This window comes from Syngnathoides biaculeatus, chromosome 17 (assembly GCF_019802595.1).
Source record: "Syngnathoides biaculeatus isolate LvHL_M chromosome 17, ASM1980259v1, whole genome shotgun sequence".
NCBI lineage: Eukaryota > Metazoa > Chordata > Actinopteri > Syngnathiformes > Syngnathidae > Syngnathoides > Syngnathoides biaculeatus.
In genome coordinates this window covers 10,623,610-10,641,237 of record NC_084656.1, presented here as the reverse complement: position 1 = coordinate 10,641,237, position 17,628 = coordinate 10,623,610, and the positions used below count along the sequence as shown (strand labels likewise).

The 17,628-nt window shown below is 40.6% G+C and overlaps 1 protein-coding gene across 8 annotated transcripts in view; it reads right to left on the bottom strand.

Annotated features, from left to right (window-relative positions):
- Positions 1 to 17,628, bottom strand: part of nedd4l (NEDD4 like E3 ubiquitin protein ligase) — a 59,604-nt gene that overhangs the window by 22,010 nt on the left and 19,966 nt on the right. For 2 of the 8 annotated variants that reach the window (XM_061800503.1, XM_061800505.1), the window contains exons 6-14: positions 11,433 to 11,468; positions 11,298 to 11,336; positions 10,748 to 10,798; positions 6,923 to 6,984; positions 6,706 to 6,808; positions 5,359 to 5,513; positions 5,130 to 5,268; positions 3,994 to 4,182; positions 3,243 to 3,320 (exon numbers count right to left, since the gene is read on the bottom strand). In XM_061800503.1, the coding sequence (XP_061656487.1) occupies positions 3,243 to 3,320; positions 3,994 to 4,182; positions 5,130 to 5,268; positions 5,359 to 5,513; positions 6,706 to 6,808; positions 6,923 to 6,984; positions 10,748 to 10,798; positions 11,298 to 11,336; positions 11,433 to 11,468 (852 nt within the window). Of the gene's footprint in view, positions 1 to 1,184; positions 1,245 to 3,242; positions 3,321 to 3,993; positions 4,183 to 5,129; positions 5,269 to 5,358; positions 5,514 to 6,705; positions 6,809 to 6,922; positions 6,985 to 10,747; positions 10,799 to 11,297; positions 11,337 to 11,432; positions 11,469 to 15,394; positions 16,531 to 17,628 lie in introns of those variants that run through there. The other 6 variants (XM_061800499.1, XM_061800500.1, XM_061800502.1 and 3 more) reach the window with 6 other exon arrangements.

Genomic DNA, 17,628 nt, shown 5'->3' with positions numbered 1-17,628 from the left:
GAGAGCAAAAATAAACGCGTCAGAGAAGATCAGAAGGTGACGTCCCCAGGAGGAAATGTACTGTTTGAATAGCAACTCAAAGGTACAGAGGACACGAGCTAGTCAGTTAAGCGATACCACAAAATGTCACTATGGCCAATATCTTACACTCTAAAACTACAAATTGTGCTGATTTGACTTGATTGCATTAAGATGGTGTATTTATTTGTACTCGGATTTTTTGATATGGAAGTCGGTAGGGTAGAGGGGAAACAAGATTTTGGGTACACTGAAGTGTAACTGACTCATCTTGTAGTGACTCATTTGTGGCGATCACAAGATATATACTGAACTGCGATTTTCCCTACAACCTGTTGTACAATAACTTCAATGGTACAAAACTTTGGAGATAGATGTTTTTTACAGGACAGCAAGTATATATCTATTTAATGTATTATGATGAAACTATGATCATTTAAAATAATAACATAATTTGCAACAAGCGCACATTTTCTGTTACTAAAATAACTTTTTAATTTTTTCCGCACTATAAGTCGTACCACCATTATAAGGTGCACCTTTAATGAATGGCCTATTTTAAAACTTGTTTTCATATATATGGCACACCGCATTGTAAGGCGCATAGAATAGACGCTACATTAGAGGCTGGGGTTAAGTTATGTATCCACTAGATAGAGCTGCACTAAAGGCTCAATATTTATCCATATATAAGGCGCACCTTCAGCTTTTGAGAAAATGAAAGGCTTTTAGGTGTGCCTTATAGTGCGGAAAATATGGTACATGGATCTTGTATTGTGTAGGTTTTCTTCTGCATATTGCATAATCACTGAACAGCTTTATTAGAAAAATGAACATTGTATTGCAAATCAGGTTATGATGATGATAATCTGAGCAACAACGTTGTTTTACAATATTCAGATTTTTAAACTGTGCATGGTAAAGACAGAAAACAAAGAGAAAAAAGACTAATAAGTATATGAAATCTATGGATAGAAATACAAATAAAGCGACAAAGTAACTATATTTCTCCAATGAACACTTTCACTATTAACACTATTCTGTCCAACATGAAAATGCTTGTATGCAATAGGGAGGAGAATATATTGAGAATTGTAGGGGATGTTTTTATAAATGTGTTAAACAAGGAGCACAGGGTTTGTAGTTTATATGAACTGAGACATTACCGTGGCATCCTCACCACCTGAGACTGTTTGAGCTCTGGTTCTTCTGGAATGGGAACGCTGCTGGCGGCAGACAACAGTATTGTCAGGAGGGGGCATTAAGAAGGGGGATGTGGTGGTATTTAAGAAGGGGCAGTATACTGAAGAAACACTGAAAGGACAAAAGGGTGGTGACAGAAAGTGCTTGTGTTTGGGAAGGAAGCTGCCACTTTTTAGGTCAGGCAAAAACAAATAAATTGAGGAAATTTAGTCTGTTGATTGTGAGGTGACAGGAAAGTAACTCAGTTGTGATTGGTTGATTGCATTATGCAAGGTAAAGGTACAGAGTTTAAGAATATTACAGGTACTGCATATTACAATCTATGTCAAGTGAAAGTGAAGATTTAAATATAAAAAGGACTATTATCGTGAAATGCTGCACCAAAAATTGAGCCAGAAAAAATGTGTCACACAGCTTGGTGTAACACGAATGTGCACAACACTGAGGAGTGATCAGATCAGAAGATCCTATAAGAACACTCACCACTTTGCCACATAAACCAAAATCACCTTCAATCTGGCACAAGGAACTGCAGACTTTGATTAATCTCATTGGATCTTGAAGTGCCTTTGTTGATGCTGCTGTATTGGTTAGCAACAGAGTTTAAAACGGACTCACCAGTTAACCCCTTAACGTCTACAGAACAACAGCATCTACGAACTAAATAATTAGAGTCACTACATTTTTTTTTCGAATAGGAAAAAGGAGCCATCTATTTCAAATGATGTTTGTGTTAAACGGATGACACGGTCAAACAGGCATTGTGAAACTATTTTAGAAAGGAAATGTTATTTTATGAACTATATGTGTGCAAATACATTTAACTGGTAGCGCAGAAACTTTATATACGGGGGAGTGTCAATTTGAACATTTCTAATAATGAGCTCTGTGCTTTCAAATGTGTACGTAAATCTAAAATGCACCCGGATTATAAATAATAAGAATAAGTAAAAATGAAAAACATTACTTTGAACATTAGCTATAAAAAAGTAGCCATAAAAATAAAACCAAAATTATATTTTGTGAAGAAGTGCTGCCTTCACGAGTGAAAATGTGAATATTTTAACTCCATATTAATGGGGGATAGATTCCACCCCCTCAGAGTGACAGGGCTGTTTACAAAGAAATAGCCACAACTCTGGTCATTAAGGAAGGACAGTTGCAAAACTCAAAAACCTGTGTACTCTAATTATAACTTTATTCTTTCTGCATCTTGACTGAAGAATGCCAGAGAACTTGTATTAAAACACCTCTGAACTGTTTTGAATCGTGAAAATTATATCTCATTATGGCCACTAATAATTCATTTCATTTTTTGTGACATTAAAACAAAACTCACAGCCAAAACTAGCTTTATCCCAAGGTAAAGTATTTAACACAAATGTATGTGCATGGCTGTACATTTTTGGATTACAAATTTTTGCAAAAAAATCTGTATTAGACGTGTGTAGCATATGTGCCTACTAAACCTCGACAAGATTGCTGTAATAGTAATGTGTTGACTACTGAGTGAGGATAGCAAATGCATGGCTCATAACACCACCCACTAATGGGTTGTCATTGTTGCTGACATCAGCACTTGTAGTGTTCCTTTGTTCAAAAGCTCTGTGACTCAACAGTGTGACAGCCTCGAGAATCATGTGACAGTCGGCATGGAGGCTCTGACTCATGACATCTTAAATCATGCAAGGGTTTCTAACTGGAATGGTCACAGTGCTGAAGATTACACATTTCCTTTTAAGTCAGACACGAGGAGAGGTAATCATAGTGAAACAAGAAGGAAAGAAAAAAAAGGTACAATCTCAAGAAAAAGTGAAGCATAAGCAACAACACCTGCTCAAAGTGGTAGGGGGAAAAAGTGTGATTAATGTGTTGTACACCCGCAGCTCAGACAATGGAAATATGAAGGAGAAACCTAAAAAAGTCTTCAGGGAACAACCAGGAGGAGAATGCTCAAGAAAACAGAAAAGGTGGAAGTAGCACAAAAGAGAGGTGATGGGATAGATAGAAATGTGAGTTACCGCAAGAGGGGGAGGCTGGGCCTGATCGCTAACACCATCCGTCATACTGGAAGAGCGCAGTCGGTTTGACAACTGGGTCTGTTTGAGGGGGAGAAGACATTTTAAACATTTTCACAAGTAGGGACAGTAAGTGGTTTACTCCTGTTTGTTTGGGCATTACAACTTAAGTGAATTTCCGTTTATTGCTGCTGATATATTCTAGACCCACCCGCAATATACTTCTTCACATGCTTTACAGAAACATTTGGTCAACATTTTACCAAAATTAAATTGCAAATAGAAATGACTGAAAATATTTTAGATACATCCATGTGCCTTTGATAGGTGGTCTCGTGGGATGGGCTGTGATGTCAGCAAGTCTACTTTTGAGTGCTTGGGTGGGTTGATTGACAGCTGCTCCTCCACGAGTGTGTTCATTGTCTTTGTGTCTACCATTTTACAAACATTAAATAAATGGCTGAAAAATGCATAGGTGCCCGTGGCTGGTCTTTTCCCATGTGAGGGCTTTACAGTGAGTAAGTACACTATAAAAAATAAAAAAGTGATTGCTTAAAAAGACTCAATATAACGGGAGCATTAACACATGAACAGGAATATTGTGAGGGAACACTAAGCTAACATCTGAAATGTCATTAATGGTAGTGGTTCAGTTTTTGGAAAAACACCTACCCAAAATATTTTGAGCCAGTGGTGTTTGACTTAAAAGCTACTCCCTTAAGGAATTATAGCATAAGATGGTTTGATTTCTCACCAGAACCGAGCTAGGCCCAGGCACTTCGCCGTTGGTGTTGGGAGTGAAAGACAGCCTCATGCTCAAATCGTCTGAGAACTCCTGGGAAACAGGTGTCGCCGGGGGCTGTGGGGTCAGCACGGAGGATGTGCCAGGATGGGACTGGGCCAGGTTATCGTTAGGGTCTTCCTCTGTTATCAGCTCCCAGGACTGCAGACAGAAGCAGGGAGACGTGTCTGGCAACCATGACTGAATAATACAACACACCTAATTGTTCTGGAATGAGGACCAAGATTATAAAATGGACTAAGGTTTAAAATTCACAATTTACCGCAAAGTTGATATTTTACCATTCAAATTTTAGGTGAAATTTCAAAGATACCCCCCCAAAAACATGCCCAGAGGTAACCGGATGGAGGTGTAGTGAGGTTTGCTCCGGTTCAAACTCTGAACTGAACTGAATAGTATTTTTATATGAATTTTTTTGGTCAAATTCTGAATTATTTGGGGGTTTTAGAAAGCAAAACATTCACACAGAATTGGCTGAGCTGTTCTCGAGTGAAGTTTGTTGAGGGTTAAAACAAAGTATTATTGAAGTTCAGCAATTCTACATAAGTTTTGGTAAAATTTGAAATTGAATGAATTTTACATGCAACTTCAACTTCCATAAAAACCCAAAGAAAAAGCAAAACACACAGCCAGACTTGGCTGAAAAGTTGATTGAGGTTATGCTCAAGTTTTGTACAACTTTAGTTTTGATCCTCTGAAAATTTAAGTGAGGTTTTAATTAGGGTATTTGACCTTAAAAAAGGACAAAACCAAAAACATGAGTTTTGGAAAGTATTTTTCCCCGATTTGCCCTTTTCCCAGACCAAAATCCCAAAATGACGAAGAAAGTGCAATTGAGTCGAATAAGCTAGGATATTCACATGGAGGGCGGTGATACAATCGTTGTCAGAAAAGCAAAACAAATGCCCGAAACAAGGTCTACTGAGTTTCACAGACAACTCCAGTAATGTCATGCATGACAGCAGTTAAAATGGAAGCTTTTGTCTAGCAAAAGATAAACTTCAAGTTAACTGCTGTTTTCGATGGTGTCCTGCTTCATCAAATTAATTCTTTTTTTGTGTGTTTATATTTGAATAGCTGTTTCTCACATTGTCAGCGACCTCCCGCGGCTCCATGTGTTCGTTCTCCAGGTCCTCACTGATGTGGCGCCTTGAACGGAAAACACGATGCGCCTCCTGGTGGATCTGACGCTGGCGATTGTCACTCTCAGTTTCCGAAATCACGTCCCTTTAAGAGTAAAGTGGGATTGCAAATTAGAAAAAAAAATAACTTTTGAAGGTGATGCAATGTATACATGAAGAGGTGGAGGAAGAGTACATGTTGGAGGGCCGTTTCCACTGCGTGGACCGGTTGTTGTGGTTGACGTAGTAGGTGCGCCCCAGGTTGTCCACCTTCTCCTCCCAGCCTGCAGGCAATGGCGGCAGCAGCTGCTGGGGGCGTTGCGAGCCCGAATCTGCAGATTCATCCCACCCCTGAAATGAAAGGAAATGGTTGTCACATTTTTGGACAAGTGGCAAAATGGACTGGGTTGCATTTAATGACTTCAGGAAGATGAACTTGTACTTCAAAATAATTTTAATGAATAGCTACAGCTGAGCTATTCAATGCGCCGAATAGCTTCTGGCTCGTAAAATGTTGAGAGCTCAGTGAAATTAGAAGTATGGATTAAAGCACTCCATGTGGTCTCTTTTATTACATGTGGTCTAATAAATTTTTCACACTATATATGAAATACACTATGATTCCTCCCATGTCTCATGTTAGCAAATAAAACGATTTATTTTGAGTAGCTTTTTAAGTGGAACAAGTAGGTGGCAGGCAAGCTCAAAGGAAGATTAAAGTTTATGGTTGTCTAGTTATTAGTTTACATTGTTAATCTCTTGGATTAAGTGCAATTTACAATGCAGAAAATCTATCTTTACTAGCCACCACAATGTGCACTGAGTCACCACAACATTAAAAAGCAATCTTAAATTTAAGACAGTTTTAAAAGACAGGTGGTCATGGCCTAATTCATCCTAAAATGGCTACAATTGAGTTAACATGATTGATTTCATGTTTCTTCATGTTTTATCACAACACATTAATTTAACCACCATGCTCCACCCACTTGCAATGATGTAAAGTCAAATTCTTCATGATATAACACTACCCATCTGTATATATGGTTAAATTTTGGTAATCGGACCAAATCTCTACAGTCTTTGAAGAACATTTGAAAACAGTCAAAATGGCCTTAAATGGCTTCTTCAAGTCTAATTGATTGATTTACTTTTCACTTGTGCTTACAGTAAGTAATCAAACTCCACCCACTTGCACTGATCTAATCCTTTGCAATTTTGTGTTGCCCATCTGTCTTCTAAATGTGGTTCAAAATTGGTAGCAACTGGACAAAATCTTACCACCACCAGAAAATAGATTACTTCCTTTTTGGGCATGGGTTCTTGATACTTTTTTGTTGGTCTACTAAAGAAAGCCATGTCTACAAAATTTCAGATGTCCTGAGGTTGAATTTTCCAATATTTCAATGTTGACTACTTTTCATCATGTTTCTCAGGAAGGGGAATCTTCAAGCTCGACTAGAGGTCACAATGATGCAATTGACCAGGTATATAGAAGTAATGCAGACTCAATGGGGAAAAAAACCTGCATGCCTGAGCTTACCTCTGTCTCCTCCCTCATTTCTCCAGCTTCCTCCTCTTGCCCTCCTTGTTTGGGCAGGTAGGCCATCTTCAGACGCAAGTAACCCTTTACCCTGGACTTGTGACTTGGGAATATAATGAGCAGGAATGAGCTCAGATAACAAATCATTATCTACAAACTAAATAAGGCAAAAATATTTGTGCTCATAAAATTAGTATCCCACCCAAGTGATACTAACCTTCTGGGCCGCAACAGGAAGTCCTTAAATGTGTAGGGGCGCTCCATGGCGGGGTCCTCTGTCTGCAAAATAATTGAGGAAGCTCTTTATTTTGCCAGGAATTTTAAATGTCACGCCTTTGGATTGCGTCTCCGGGCATCACACTGGAACTGGGTTGTGCAATGGTTCCCAGGTTATACTATGAAAAAATAAAATTGCTAACTTATAATTCTCAGCAGTCTGACAAACTTTTCAGTCGATAGCAAAAAATAGAGCTAAGGCATACATTAACACGTGGCTTGTGAATAAATATGTATTCATGCAAAGATAATCAATTTGACGTATAACTGTTAATAGTTTCTTCAACTAATAGGCGGCACATACAAGGGATTGAAACATGATCCTACCCCAAGAGTAATCCAGATACAGAATTTATTTTTGATCCAGTGAAATAAGATGTAATAAGATTAGATTTCACAGCAATCTACTAAGCATACTAAATGGGATTTCCCATGTTAAATCTAAATTTGGATCAGATTAAGATAAAACTATTTGACATTACAGCTGCAGAGAATTAGTTGTGCAGATTTGACTGATCAGAGCAAAACAGAGTGCGCTCCTCAGCTGCAACCTGCAGGGGCAATACTTCAACAAAGTCTCAAAGAGTTCGAGTACGATTTGGACGTGCGTGGTGGATGACAGATTTATTTCAGTAATGCGTATCCAACTGTCTTAATCATTGTAGAAAGCAATTAATTGAATTTTTCACGTACTCACCAGCATATCGCTATGGGATTGGGAGAGTTGCAACGAACTAACAATGGAGGGGATATACTGTACTATAGGTCAGGGGTGTCAAACTAATTTTTGTCAAAGCCACACTGTAGTTACGGTTTCCATCTGAGGGCCGTTATGACTGTGAACCATAATTTTTAATCGCTCATATTTGCACATTAAATTTATGATCTAGTTTTAGAATAAGAAAATCAAGAGTAAAGGATTTTACAACTATTGTTAATTTTTGGTAACATAAATGATTGCAAAATCAATACCTCAACATTATCATTTATGATATGACAATTTTAAATTTTGGTACAGATTTTAACAAGAATCATGGAAGTTGACACATGATTTGCCTTTGCGGGCCACATAAAATCATGTGGCAGGCCGTATCTGGCCTCAGGGCCTTGTGTTTGACATTTGTGTTATCGATTAATGATGTCTGCCAACACATTTAGGTCACTAGCGGTTTTTCACCAGATCATTCTGAATTTAATAAAGGTACACAACTAACGTTTAATGGTACTGTCACACACAGAACATTAAAACTTCCGCATGTACTGTGCCAGACTATTAAACTACAAGTCTATAAATCGGCTGTGGTGAAGCCGCCCAGATGTCCCATTTTAAATGCACTGGGGGAATGGTGGTCAATGAAATTACCAAAACCCAAGACTAGCTTGCATCCTCACAGAGTGGGACGATGTCTAAGATGGGCGTTTGTGAATTTGATCAATGTCCAAGCAGATGAGCTCTCCGGACATGTGAGGTGGATATTTCATTCAATAATATGTGAATAGCAATAATTGTAGAAAGCATGTCATTAAAAACATCATCATCATTTGCCTATTTTTATTCTTTGCATCATCCCTCTGGCCGACACGCAGCTATTAGGGTGGGGGGCGCATGCACGAATGATAGCGCATGGGTGTTGATAGATTCATTAGGTCCACGGACATATTTAAGTCACCATTGGTTGTCACCATCTCATGTTGTCTTTTGCCACACCGGCCAAGTGAAAATGCTCCAATCATGCATGGATTGCTCTTGGCATAATTGCACCTCACTTAATGGGAATGAATGAAAGAAGCCGCTTTGATCGGCGGCAGATAAAGATGGCTTTGTTCGAGCCCCAAAGGTCCAGACAGCCCCCTTTTGAAAAAAATGTAGAAAAAAAATAAAGGCAGCTGCACTTGTCTACAAAATTACAAACACCTGGTCTAACCTGTCACCTTCCAGAGTTACGCCAATTGCAGTGCTGTACTTGTGCTAGTCATGAAAATAAGGCCCTAAATATTCTCTGATCTCTTTAATGGTGTGTGTAAACATCAACCTCCCTGTGTGTTTTAAAACCAGTTATTTCACTATAGTCTGCATTTTCCCACAGGGATTATGTAAATTGGGCCAAAGTGGCTTTTTCCATGCGGTCCCAATCGGAGACAGTCGCCTTCTTGTTTACATTCAAGACATCTCCCCGTCTTGCCAAGCAGAGAGCCCTCCTAGGCTATTAGAGGAACAACAAGAAGATACTTGTCTGTGCACTCCCACACTAGAGACACTCTTGGGTTAACAAATGCAGCTTTGAGGAGAAGGAGTGCCAAAGGTCCAAGTGCCCAATTCCAATTTACTGCCAGAGTCCAAATTTTCTGACCGTCTATTCACATGTATTTTTCACGTGAGCCTAAAACAACCCTCATGTGCACAAGCCCAAGTGTCAACACCAGGCTGCAAAAACACTGACGTAAATAATATCTGGGAAAGTTGGGGAGGGCAGCAGACAGTGTATTTGATGTCAGTAAACAGTTTGAATGACAATACATCAGGCCAGTCACTGCATCTATGCTATATAAAGCACAATAATCTCTTCAGTGAGTGACCATCATGCACAAGAGTGATTTACCATGAGCCATAAAAAAAGCCTCGTTACTCAAACAATGGCCACAATCAGTAAATGGTCTGGTCAACTTTAAAGTGGAAGTTTCCAAATTTAAAGATGCTAACAAGATTGTATTGTGACCTCACTTCACTAATCCCTCTCCAACGATTGTGACCAAAGCCACGTGCAAGAGAGTGCTGATTTTTTTTCTCTCCCGGAGGTGCCTGTTCCGCAATGCTTTCAGCAGAGCCCCTGAAGCCGACCGTAACACTTCTAGCGTGCCTTCTGTTTTTCCTCAGGTGTGGTGGCTTCTTAAAACTCACATTAGAAATACAAGATTGGGCCAAAGATGGCTGATTTTTTTTTCCACAGACCGTATACAGTATATCCTGTAGCTACTACTGTCAGGTCACAATGACCATTTCAACAAATATGATAAAAAGTGACTTTTTGGACAAGATTCCACGCTCCCGTTTAGTTGAGTTTAATTTAATTTTGTCACACTAAATTTAAATGGCCATACTTTTGATGCAGTTTTATTTTATAAAACTCTTCTTCCCTCTTTTTTTGTTGTGTGTGCACTACATTACCAGTGTTGTCCGTTAGTACAAATGGATGTATCCTTCAACGATCACCATATTCCCTTGAAAATAAGGCTCATAATGACGGGGTACAAGGAATCCGACTGTTTAAGCTTCAGTCACATACTTACTTACTTTTACTGTACACATTTGGCACATTCAGATCTCATTTAGAGTAGTCTGAGGGCCTGGCAGAGGCATGATGAGGGAGACGATGGGTATTGTACTGGCACCTCTGTGCTGCTCGCCCCCCTTTTCTCCCCTGCTGGTCCTCCAGTTTAAATGCATCATACACTCGTCAATGGGGGAAGAGCAGTGTCAGGCTGGAGAGACACTCAGCCAAGTGTTCTGGCACTCCAGCCTGCTCTTTGGCCCGCCATTCCTTTCCCCTGCGGATTTTTAATACACCACATATATTCACACATTCTTTGAGTAGCTGGTTGGCCTGGGTTGGAGTAACAGTTGAGAGTCATCATTTCCCAGTGACAGTTTTACTCCCACCACTCTGCCCAATTTTAATGCATGACACCCCACCACACACAATCACGGTACAGAGACAATGGTTCCAAGTCGGGCCCCCGGTCCTCACCTACTAAAGCAAACACTCACCGGCAAATGACTGAGAGGAACATCCACTTGTCCCAAGAAATCATCTCTGGTCTAGAAAAGAAATAAAGAGGATAAGGAGGAGTTGCAGGTTTCTGGGGAGACAATTTCAACAGGGGAAGAGAAGGGGAAACCCACAGTGATTGTTGAGGTATTGCAATTTTGCCAAGGAGATAAAAAGAACCAGCAAAGATTTGTTAAAGATAGAGAGAAAGGTTTTGATATCAAGTCATATCTACAAATAATCACTGGCTTTATTTTATGAGCATCTGCTACTGTTGAGGCATAGCATTTTTGTTTGGAAAATGTCTTTCCCAGGATCTTATCATGTGACAGCACTCTTATATCTGCCAAGGAACACAGTTTGTACATGTGTCCAAGGCAAAAGGCTAAATCTAAGTAGGCTTTTAGTAGCAGAAACTCAATACACTTAGAGAGCATCCAAATACAAGAAGAAAAGCCACATTAGCCAGAGAGAGGAAGAGGATTGTTGATGTGACAACATCAGGAATAAAACCAGGGAAGAAGGCCTGTGATGCAAATAAAAGGAAACCTGTAGATTTGTCCATCCCTTTCCTGTAATTAACGCAGACTAAGAAAAAGGGAGGGGGGAAAAAGAGAGAGCAAATGAAGGCAAAGGATTGCACTGCACAACGGCTACCCCCTCTTCAAGAGGGACAAATATTACCTGCCCGATGTGGAAAAGCCCATTCTTGGTAGAGTCCTGTATGTGGGACATTACTGATTTAGATGGCAGACATCATCGACGTGTGTGAAGTTGTTAGATCAACTTTGAAGCCTCTAATCACCACACAGTAACCCTTGTAAGACTGATCAAAATTCAGGAGTAAAGAGAAGTGCCTAGTTTGTTGAAGGGCTCATTTAAACTCCATGTATGTATGAAAATCGATGCATTTGTAATCTGTGAGCTCAATCACAATTCTGTCCAGATAAAAATGGGAATTATGAAAAAGTCAAAATTTTAAGATAAGTATCAGGTGTGTGTGTGTGTGTGTGTGTGTGTGTATTTGTGGGTGGTGTCGCATTACTTTTTCCACTACAGTTTCTGGTGGTTATGCAACCTGTGGTCCATATCTCCAAGTAGGTTTAGGCATCATTTCAATGTGAGCAATTCCAGTGTCATGATTCCGGTTTCTCATTTCAATTCTGGTTCCAAACAGTTCTCGATTCTGATTCTTTTAGGTGGCTTGGTCAAAAAATTTTAAATCGTTAAAATACAGGGTGTCCAAATTATGAAGACCCATTTTCGTAGCACCGTGCAGAATGACCTAATTTGAACATTTGACTCAGGTTTCTTGTTAACCAAGTATTATTATCAAACCTATGAACTAAAGGCAATGTGAGCGGAAATACCCCAATCAAGTAAATATTAATTAATTTTTGTGTCAGATATAAGTTTCATTTTGCACTGTGATAAGTTTGACCTTTGGTGACATTTTGGCTCAATGTTAAGCTTGTAATGTGACTGTTTCTACTTTCTTTCTAGTATGGTAATTCATACATTATTTTTTTTGTCATCAGCTCTTACATGGGTTTGATTACTAAAATAAACACTAAGAAAACCATCAGCGCAAGAGTGCAACCTACTGTATAATGTGTTAGGTTCTCTCAATGCTGGCATAGACATATTTGATCGTTTCACCCGTCATTGAAGTTGCAGGCTGAGGCTACAAGTGGGAGGGAATGCGTCAGATTTCTACACATCGTGAAAACCTCCTCTCATGTGTAATCTCAAGTTTCCATCGAGGTGACTGGTCATTTATTTTAATAGTTAATAAAACACTTTTGTTCACTGCTGTTGTTGGTCGATATAGAAACAACATGTATTATAACTAAATCAAATAAATGCTTGAAAAACGTTTTAGAAACTTTCTAATCTATTGAGAATATTACCTGACAATATGGCTACATTCCGACAGATAATCACGTCTGACAATGGGGGCCCGAGTGCTTCCTCAAATTGTTGAGAAGGAAAAGAGGGCCCGCATAACAAGCCTTATCATCCTAAGTGTGGCATAATACTCAAAGGACCTTAACAACTTAGTTGAGTCACATGGCAACACTTGTCAGTTATTAGAAAGCAGTTATGTCAACAGAAACGAGTGAATCTGACACATAAATCCACACCTACAGAAAGCCAGACACACACGCATGCACACGGAGTTGATCAATTCTTCAGCTGTGGAAAAAAAACACATTACACAGTATCTCCTTTCATTTCCTAAACCAAGCGGAAAATCTACTGAGTGACTGCTAAACTCCCAAAATGGTGAATCATAAACTCCATCTTAACTAAGAGTAGTGTGTCACATATCTATTCTGTCATTGGATTTCATGTAACACTTTGTTTAAAAAATTTAAAAAATGACCTATGACTGAAACTAATTGACTAATGCGTTCAGCACTAATGGGTCGCCAAATTTAACCTCAACCTACCAATTCTAGCTAGATCAAAAAGTAACACATTAAGATGGCAGTTTCGCTACGGCAATAAACAGCCGCACAATAGCACCCTGGGGAGACGCGGCTGTTTTGTGTGGCCTTTAACGCAAGGGAGCATTTTAAGCTGCGGGTATGTGTATGTGGTGGGCTATAATTGCAGAGTCATCAAAAGGGTCACAGTTGAGCCATGCAGCTGCCTCTCTGGGCCAGGTTACACTCAGGGTTGGGAGGGTGTCGCCAATGACCAACAGCATGAAGGATGATGGCCTAAAGAGGCAGCCGGCAAATGGATTGTTAGTGACTAGAACAAACAACCTGACAGAATTTGGGAACCCCTTCACCTATCTTTGTTTTTGTTTCCAGTTAAAAAAAAAAAGTGTCCAGAAAGTGCTCATGTTGAATCTTTGTATTTTGTGAAAACATGGAAATGTTCCATTACTATTCCGACCACTATTACACAAATTTAGATCACACTAACATATTCAATGTCTCTCCAATGAACCCAGACCAAACCATGAAGCATTTCGGTTCCAATTCCAGATCAATAGATTTCAGGACACTGCTTGAAGTAATTGTTGATGGAACCACCTGAAAATATTTGTCCCTTAGAATGTCTGAAAGTCTCGGGATACATATATTACGTGAAATTCTTGACAACCCAGGTTCCCCCCAAAGTTTTCTTTTAGTTCTCAAAGTTCTCCATCTTCCCTCTAACTTGGTGGAAACATTTTAGGGAAGGCTCATTTTTGTTCCAGCACGAATGTGTCGCATTCTTTCCCATAGGTTAACAGATGTGACAGACTCATTTGACAACAAATCCAAATGGGAAATCAACTATTACTGGATCCAAAATGTTCAAGGTAGACGACTGATTAGCACATCTGCCTCACAATTCTGAGGACCAGGGTTCAAATCCATCCTTGCCTGTGTGGAGTTTGCATGTTCCTCCATGCCTGTCTGGGTTTTATCTGGGTACTCTGATTTCCTCCCACATCTCCCTGCAAAAATGTAAGGGAAATTGCCCCTAGGTGTGAATCTGAGGGAGTGGTTGTTTGTGTACGCCGTGCAATAGGCTAACGACCAGTTAGGGGTGTGCCCAGACTCTTACAAAGCGGGGTGGCCTGGGATGGGCTCCAGTCCATCCGTGACGCTTGTAAGGATTTCCAGTACGTAAGATGGATGGATCCACCATACCAGAAACACCCCATCCACAGATTCATCTAGTAACCCAAAACCCAGACCTAACTCAAAGTTATTTGTGAATGGCCATTGGAGAGAGAGTGGTCCCAGCAGGTCATGGTGAAGTTGGCACACACAAACACATGCAGGGTTTGGGGGTATTTAAAATGGCCCACTGGGGGATTTGGGGAAGACCTGTCATTGCTGTCTATTTGAGGACTGTTGAATGAGGCATGAAATGCCGTGGGTTGATAGCACATTGGCAGTATTTAATAATCCAGAGAATACAGATTGATTCTGGCTTCAAATTGTACATATGTACTTCCAAGGCTACAACTGTACATGAAGAAATATAAATACTCCGATTGCTTTTTAACATAATTCTCCTCTACAACATCCTATCACTGAGAAAGCAGATGCTAAAATCCAGGAGCATACTAGCAGAGAGCATGAGAAGATAGCCTGCCTGCCCTCCCAATCAGCAGGCACACTTGAGGCAGTCTAAAGATAGAAACAACCATAACACGTGTCTCAGTTGGGTAAGCTTAAATATCTGTGAAATCAAACAACAAGAGTAGAGATGTATGAACCCATTCTCTCATTATTTGCTGCCAAATACAGCTGAATTGGCAATGAGTGTGAAATTTTCAACTCATTGCTGTTTTCAAGTGTAAGAAATCTATGCTAGCTCCTCAGAATGTCATCGGCCTCATTCTGCATCACACAGATCACTCATCTTAGTTGAAGGGGCGAAAGTAAAGCGAAAGACCAGATGCTTGCAATATTACACAGAAAGTAATGGACGCAACCCACAAGGTTTGCACAATACATGACAAAATTTAATGAATTCTCATGACTCCAAAACCTGGCTAAATGAATAATCTACTCTTGTTCAGAATACATGCAAGACATTGTAAATGTGTAAAGCACATTCTGAACATTGCAACAACTTTATGAAAACGACAAAACATATTGGAAAAAAATATCCGATTTGAAAGTAATGTTTACCTTGGGATTATTTGTGTCTGAATCATCCCCAAGATTCACATCCTGGTCTTCAGGTCCTCCTGGGGTGAAGTAAATCTTGAGATGGGGCTGCCTTGGGGGGGTATCTCCACTGATTTTAAAAGTACAACCATTAGATCTTGTGTCCATTCTTAGATGCTCTTCTATCGGTTGGCTGTCTGGAGCGGCAGTGTGGCTATTGAGAACACTGTCTGGTGCATTCTCTAGCAAACGTGGAGATGAACCTCTTTCCAGTCTAATTCTGGGGTAACGGACCAGACGCCCACTGCTTGAGCTAACAAATTCAGCGTTGGTGTGGTCCTCCTGGGGTAAATCAGATTGCTGCCTGCATTGGTTCAGCTCTTGATTCTGGTTTTGCTGGAGCTGAAACACAAGTCTCTGAGTTCCACTATTAGAAGCAGGGGATTGCTGCTGGACAGTCCAACCAGAATGACCATAAGGTAATATTCTAAGATGCCGTATGTCAGTACCATCGGTTGAGTTCCTCCGAATACGAATGCCACCAACACTGATACCTGGCTGGCCTCTGCTGTAGACATTATGGCCATTCGAACCAATGCTATAGACTCTGCGGTTTAGAAAGTTTGGCTCTCCCACAAACATTTGCGAGTTGGGAGAATCTGGGCCGCAGTATGGAGGAGGTGGTTGTCGCGGAACATTTGCTTGACCAGAAGCTTCAGCATATGTAGGCGCAGGTCCGGGAGGAGTATAGCAGGGTGGCGGGACATCATCAACTTGCCCACTGGAATCCCCATTACTTGCTCCATCAGAGCGCTGAAGAGAGATGAGCATGGAGGAGCTTTTTGTGGGTCGTGCCTCAGCATAGGCTGCAAGCTGGGGTATGAACATGGAGGAACTGCGTTTAAGGAGCGGTTCCGTACGCGGACCAAAAGACAATGGAGGAAATGGCTGCTCCGCGGATTCCTGAAAAGGACTTAATGTCATAGGTTCCGGAGTGCGAAGCGCCGTGGCTACATCACTGTCTCTCTGCTGCTCTTCTGTGTCTCCTTCCAGTATCTCCGGGGCGGTGTTGCTGCGGTTCGAGCCAAAATACAAACGCAGACGTGCCATTTTTACTTCCCATCCGATAGCCTCAATTCCCTCCACAGGCTGTACGATTGTCCCGTCTTACAAGACTCGTGCACAGTGTACTTTTGGCTGGCCAGATGACTGATCCCTGTTTTTTTTCCTCCCCCTCTAGCCCCGCGCCCACTACGTCCCACCCACCTCGAGTTCCTTCCACAACTTTCCTTCCACAAGTAAACACAACAGGGGGGAAAAAAAGTCACACCACTAAGTCAAGGGCCGCAAACTACACCAAATGTGAAGGAATTATGAAAAATAAAAAATAAAATAAAGCACAGTCTGTCTTCACCAATGTTTTTGAGCTACGAAGCAATAGTGACAGACAGCAGAAATAGCCTGAGCCTAGTGACAGCAAGCATTCCTGTCATGATTGGATAAGGGCAGCCAGAGCTTCTGGTTTCCAGGGTGACAGCGGGGGTTGCCTTTTGGTCATGTGACTACAAATGATTCCCCCCCCCCCCCCCCCCATCAACATGTACCATTACAATGCAATGCTACCCCCAAGTGCCAGTTGGATATAGGCTTACCCGAAAATTGATACCTTAACCTGCGCCAACAGTGATCACTCTTTTTCTGGATGGCCCACTACCATCATTAAAATAAATGTATCAACAAAACCACAAATGTTTTACAGCCTTTTATTTGTGATGGCATGGAGATCAGGAGAGGTAGCAGGGCTCGCAACATATGACAGACAAAAGAGAAATGACATGACAGGTAGAGAAACCTACACAGTCAGATAGATGATCTCGACTTCTCTTTTTGCATCCAAAGACTTCTGAAGTTAGAGAAAATCTTTTGAGATTATTTTAGTCGACAGCACTGAAATCAGGTGTGGACGCTAAGCACTTGTGACTGATAATCAGCAACATGATAATGCTATCTGGAAATAAAATGGTGGATTTAAGCTTTCAAGCTAAACTTTTGAGATAAAAATTAGAGGGATGTGGTTTTCTGTCACTATGGTGGCGAATCAACAAAGCTCTTTGTGAATGAACATTTAAGAGTTTCAGTGCATAAAAATCAGTGTGCTTATTTAGGCCAGTGGTTCAGCTCACTGGCCGACCGCATCACCTACCGTGTCACAAAACAGAAAGCAGACCACCAATATACTGACACTGGGAAAAAAG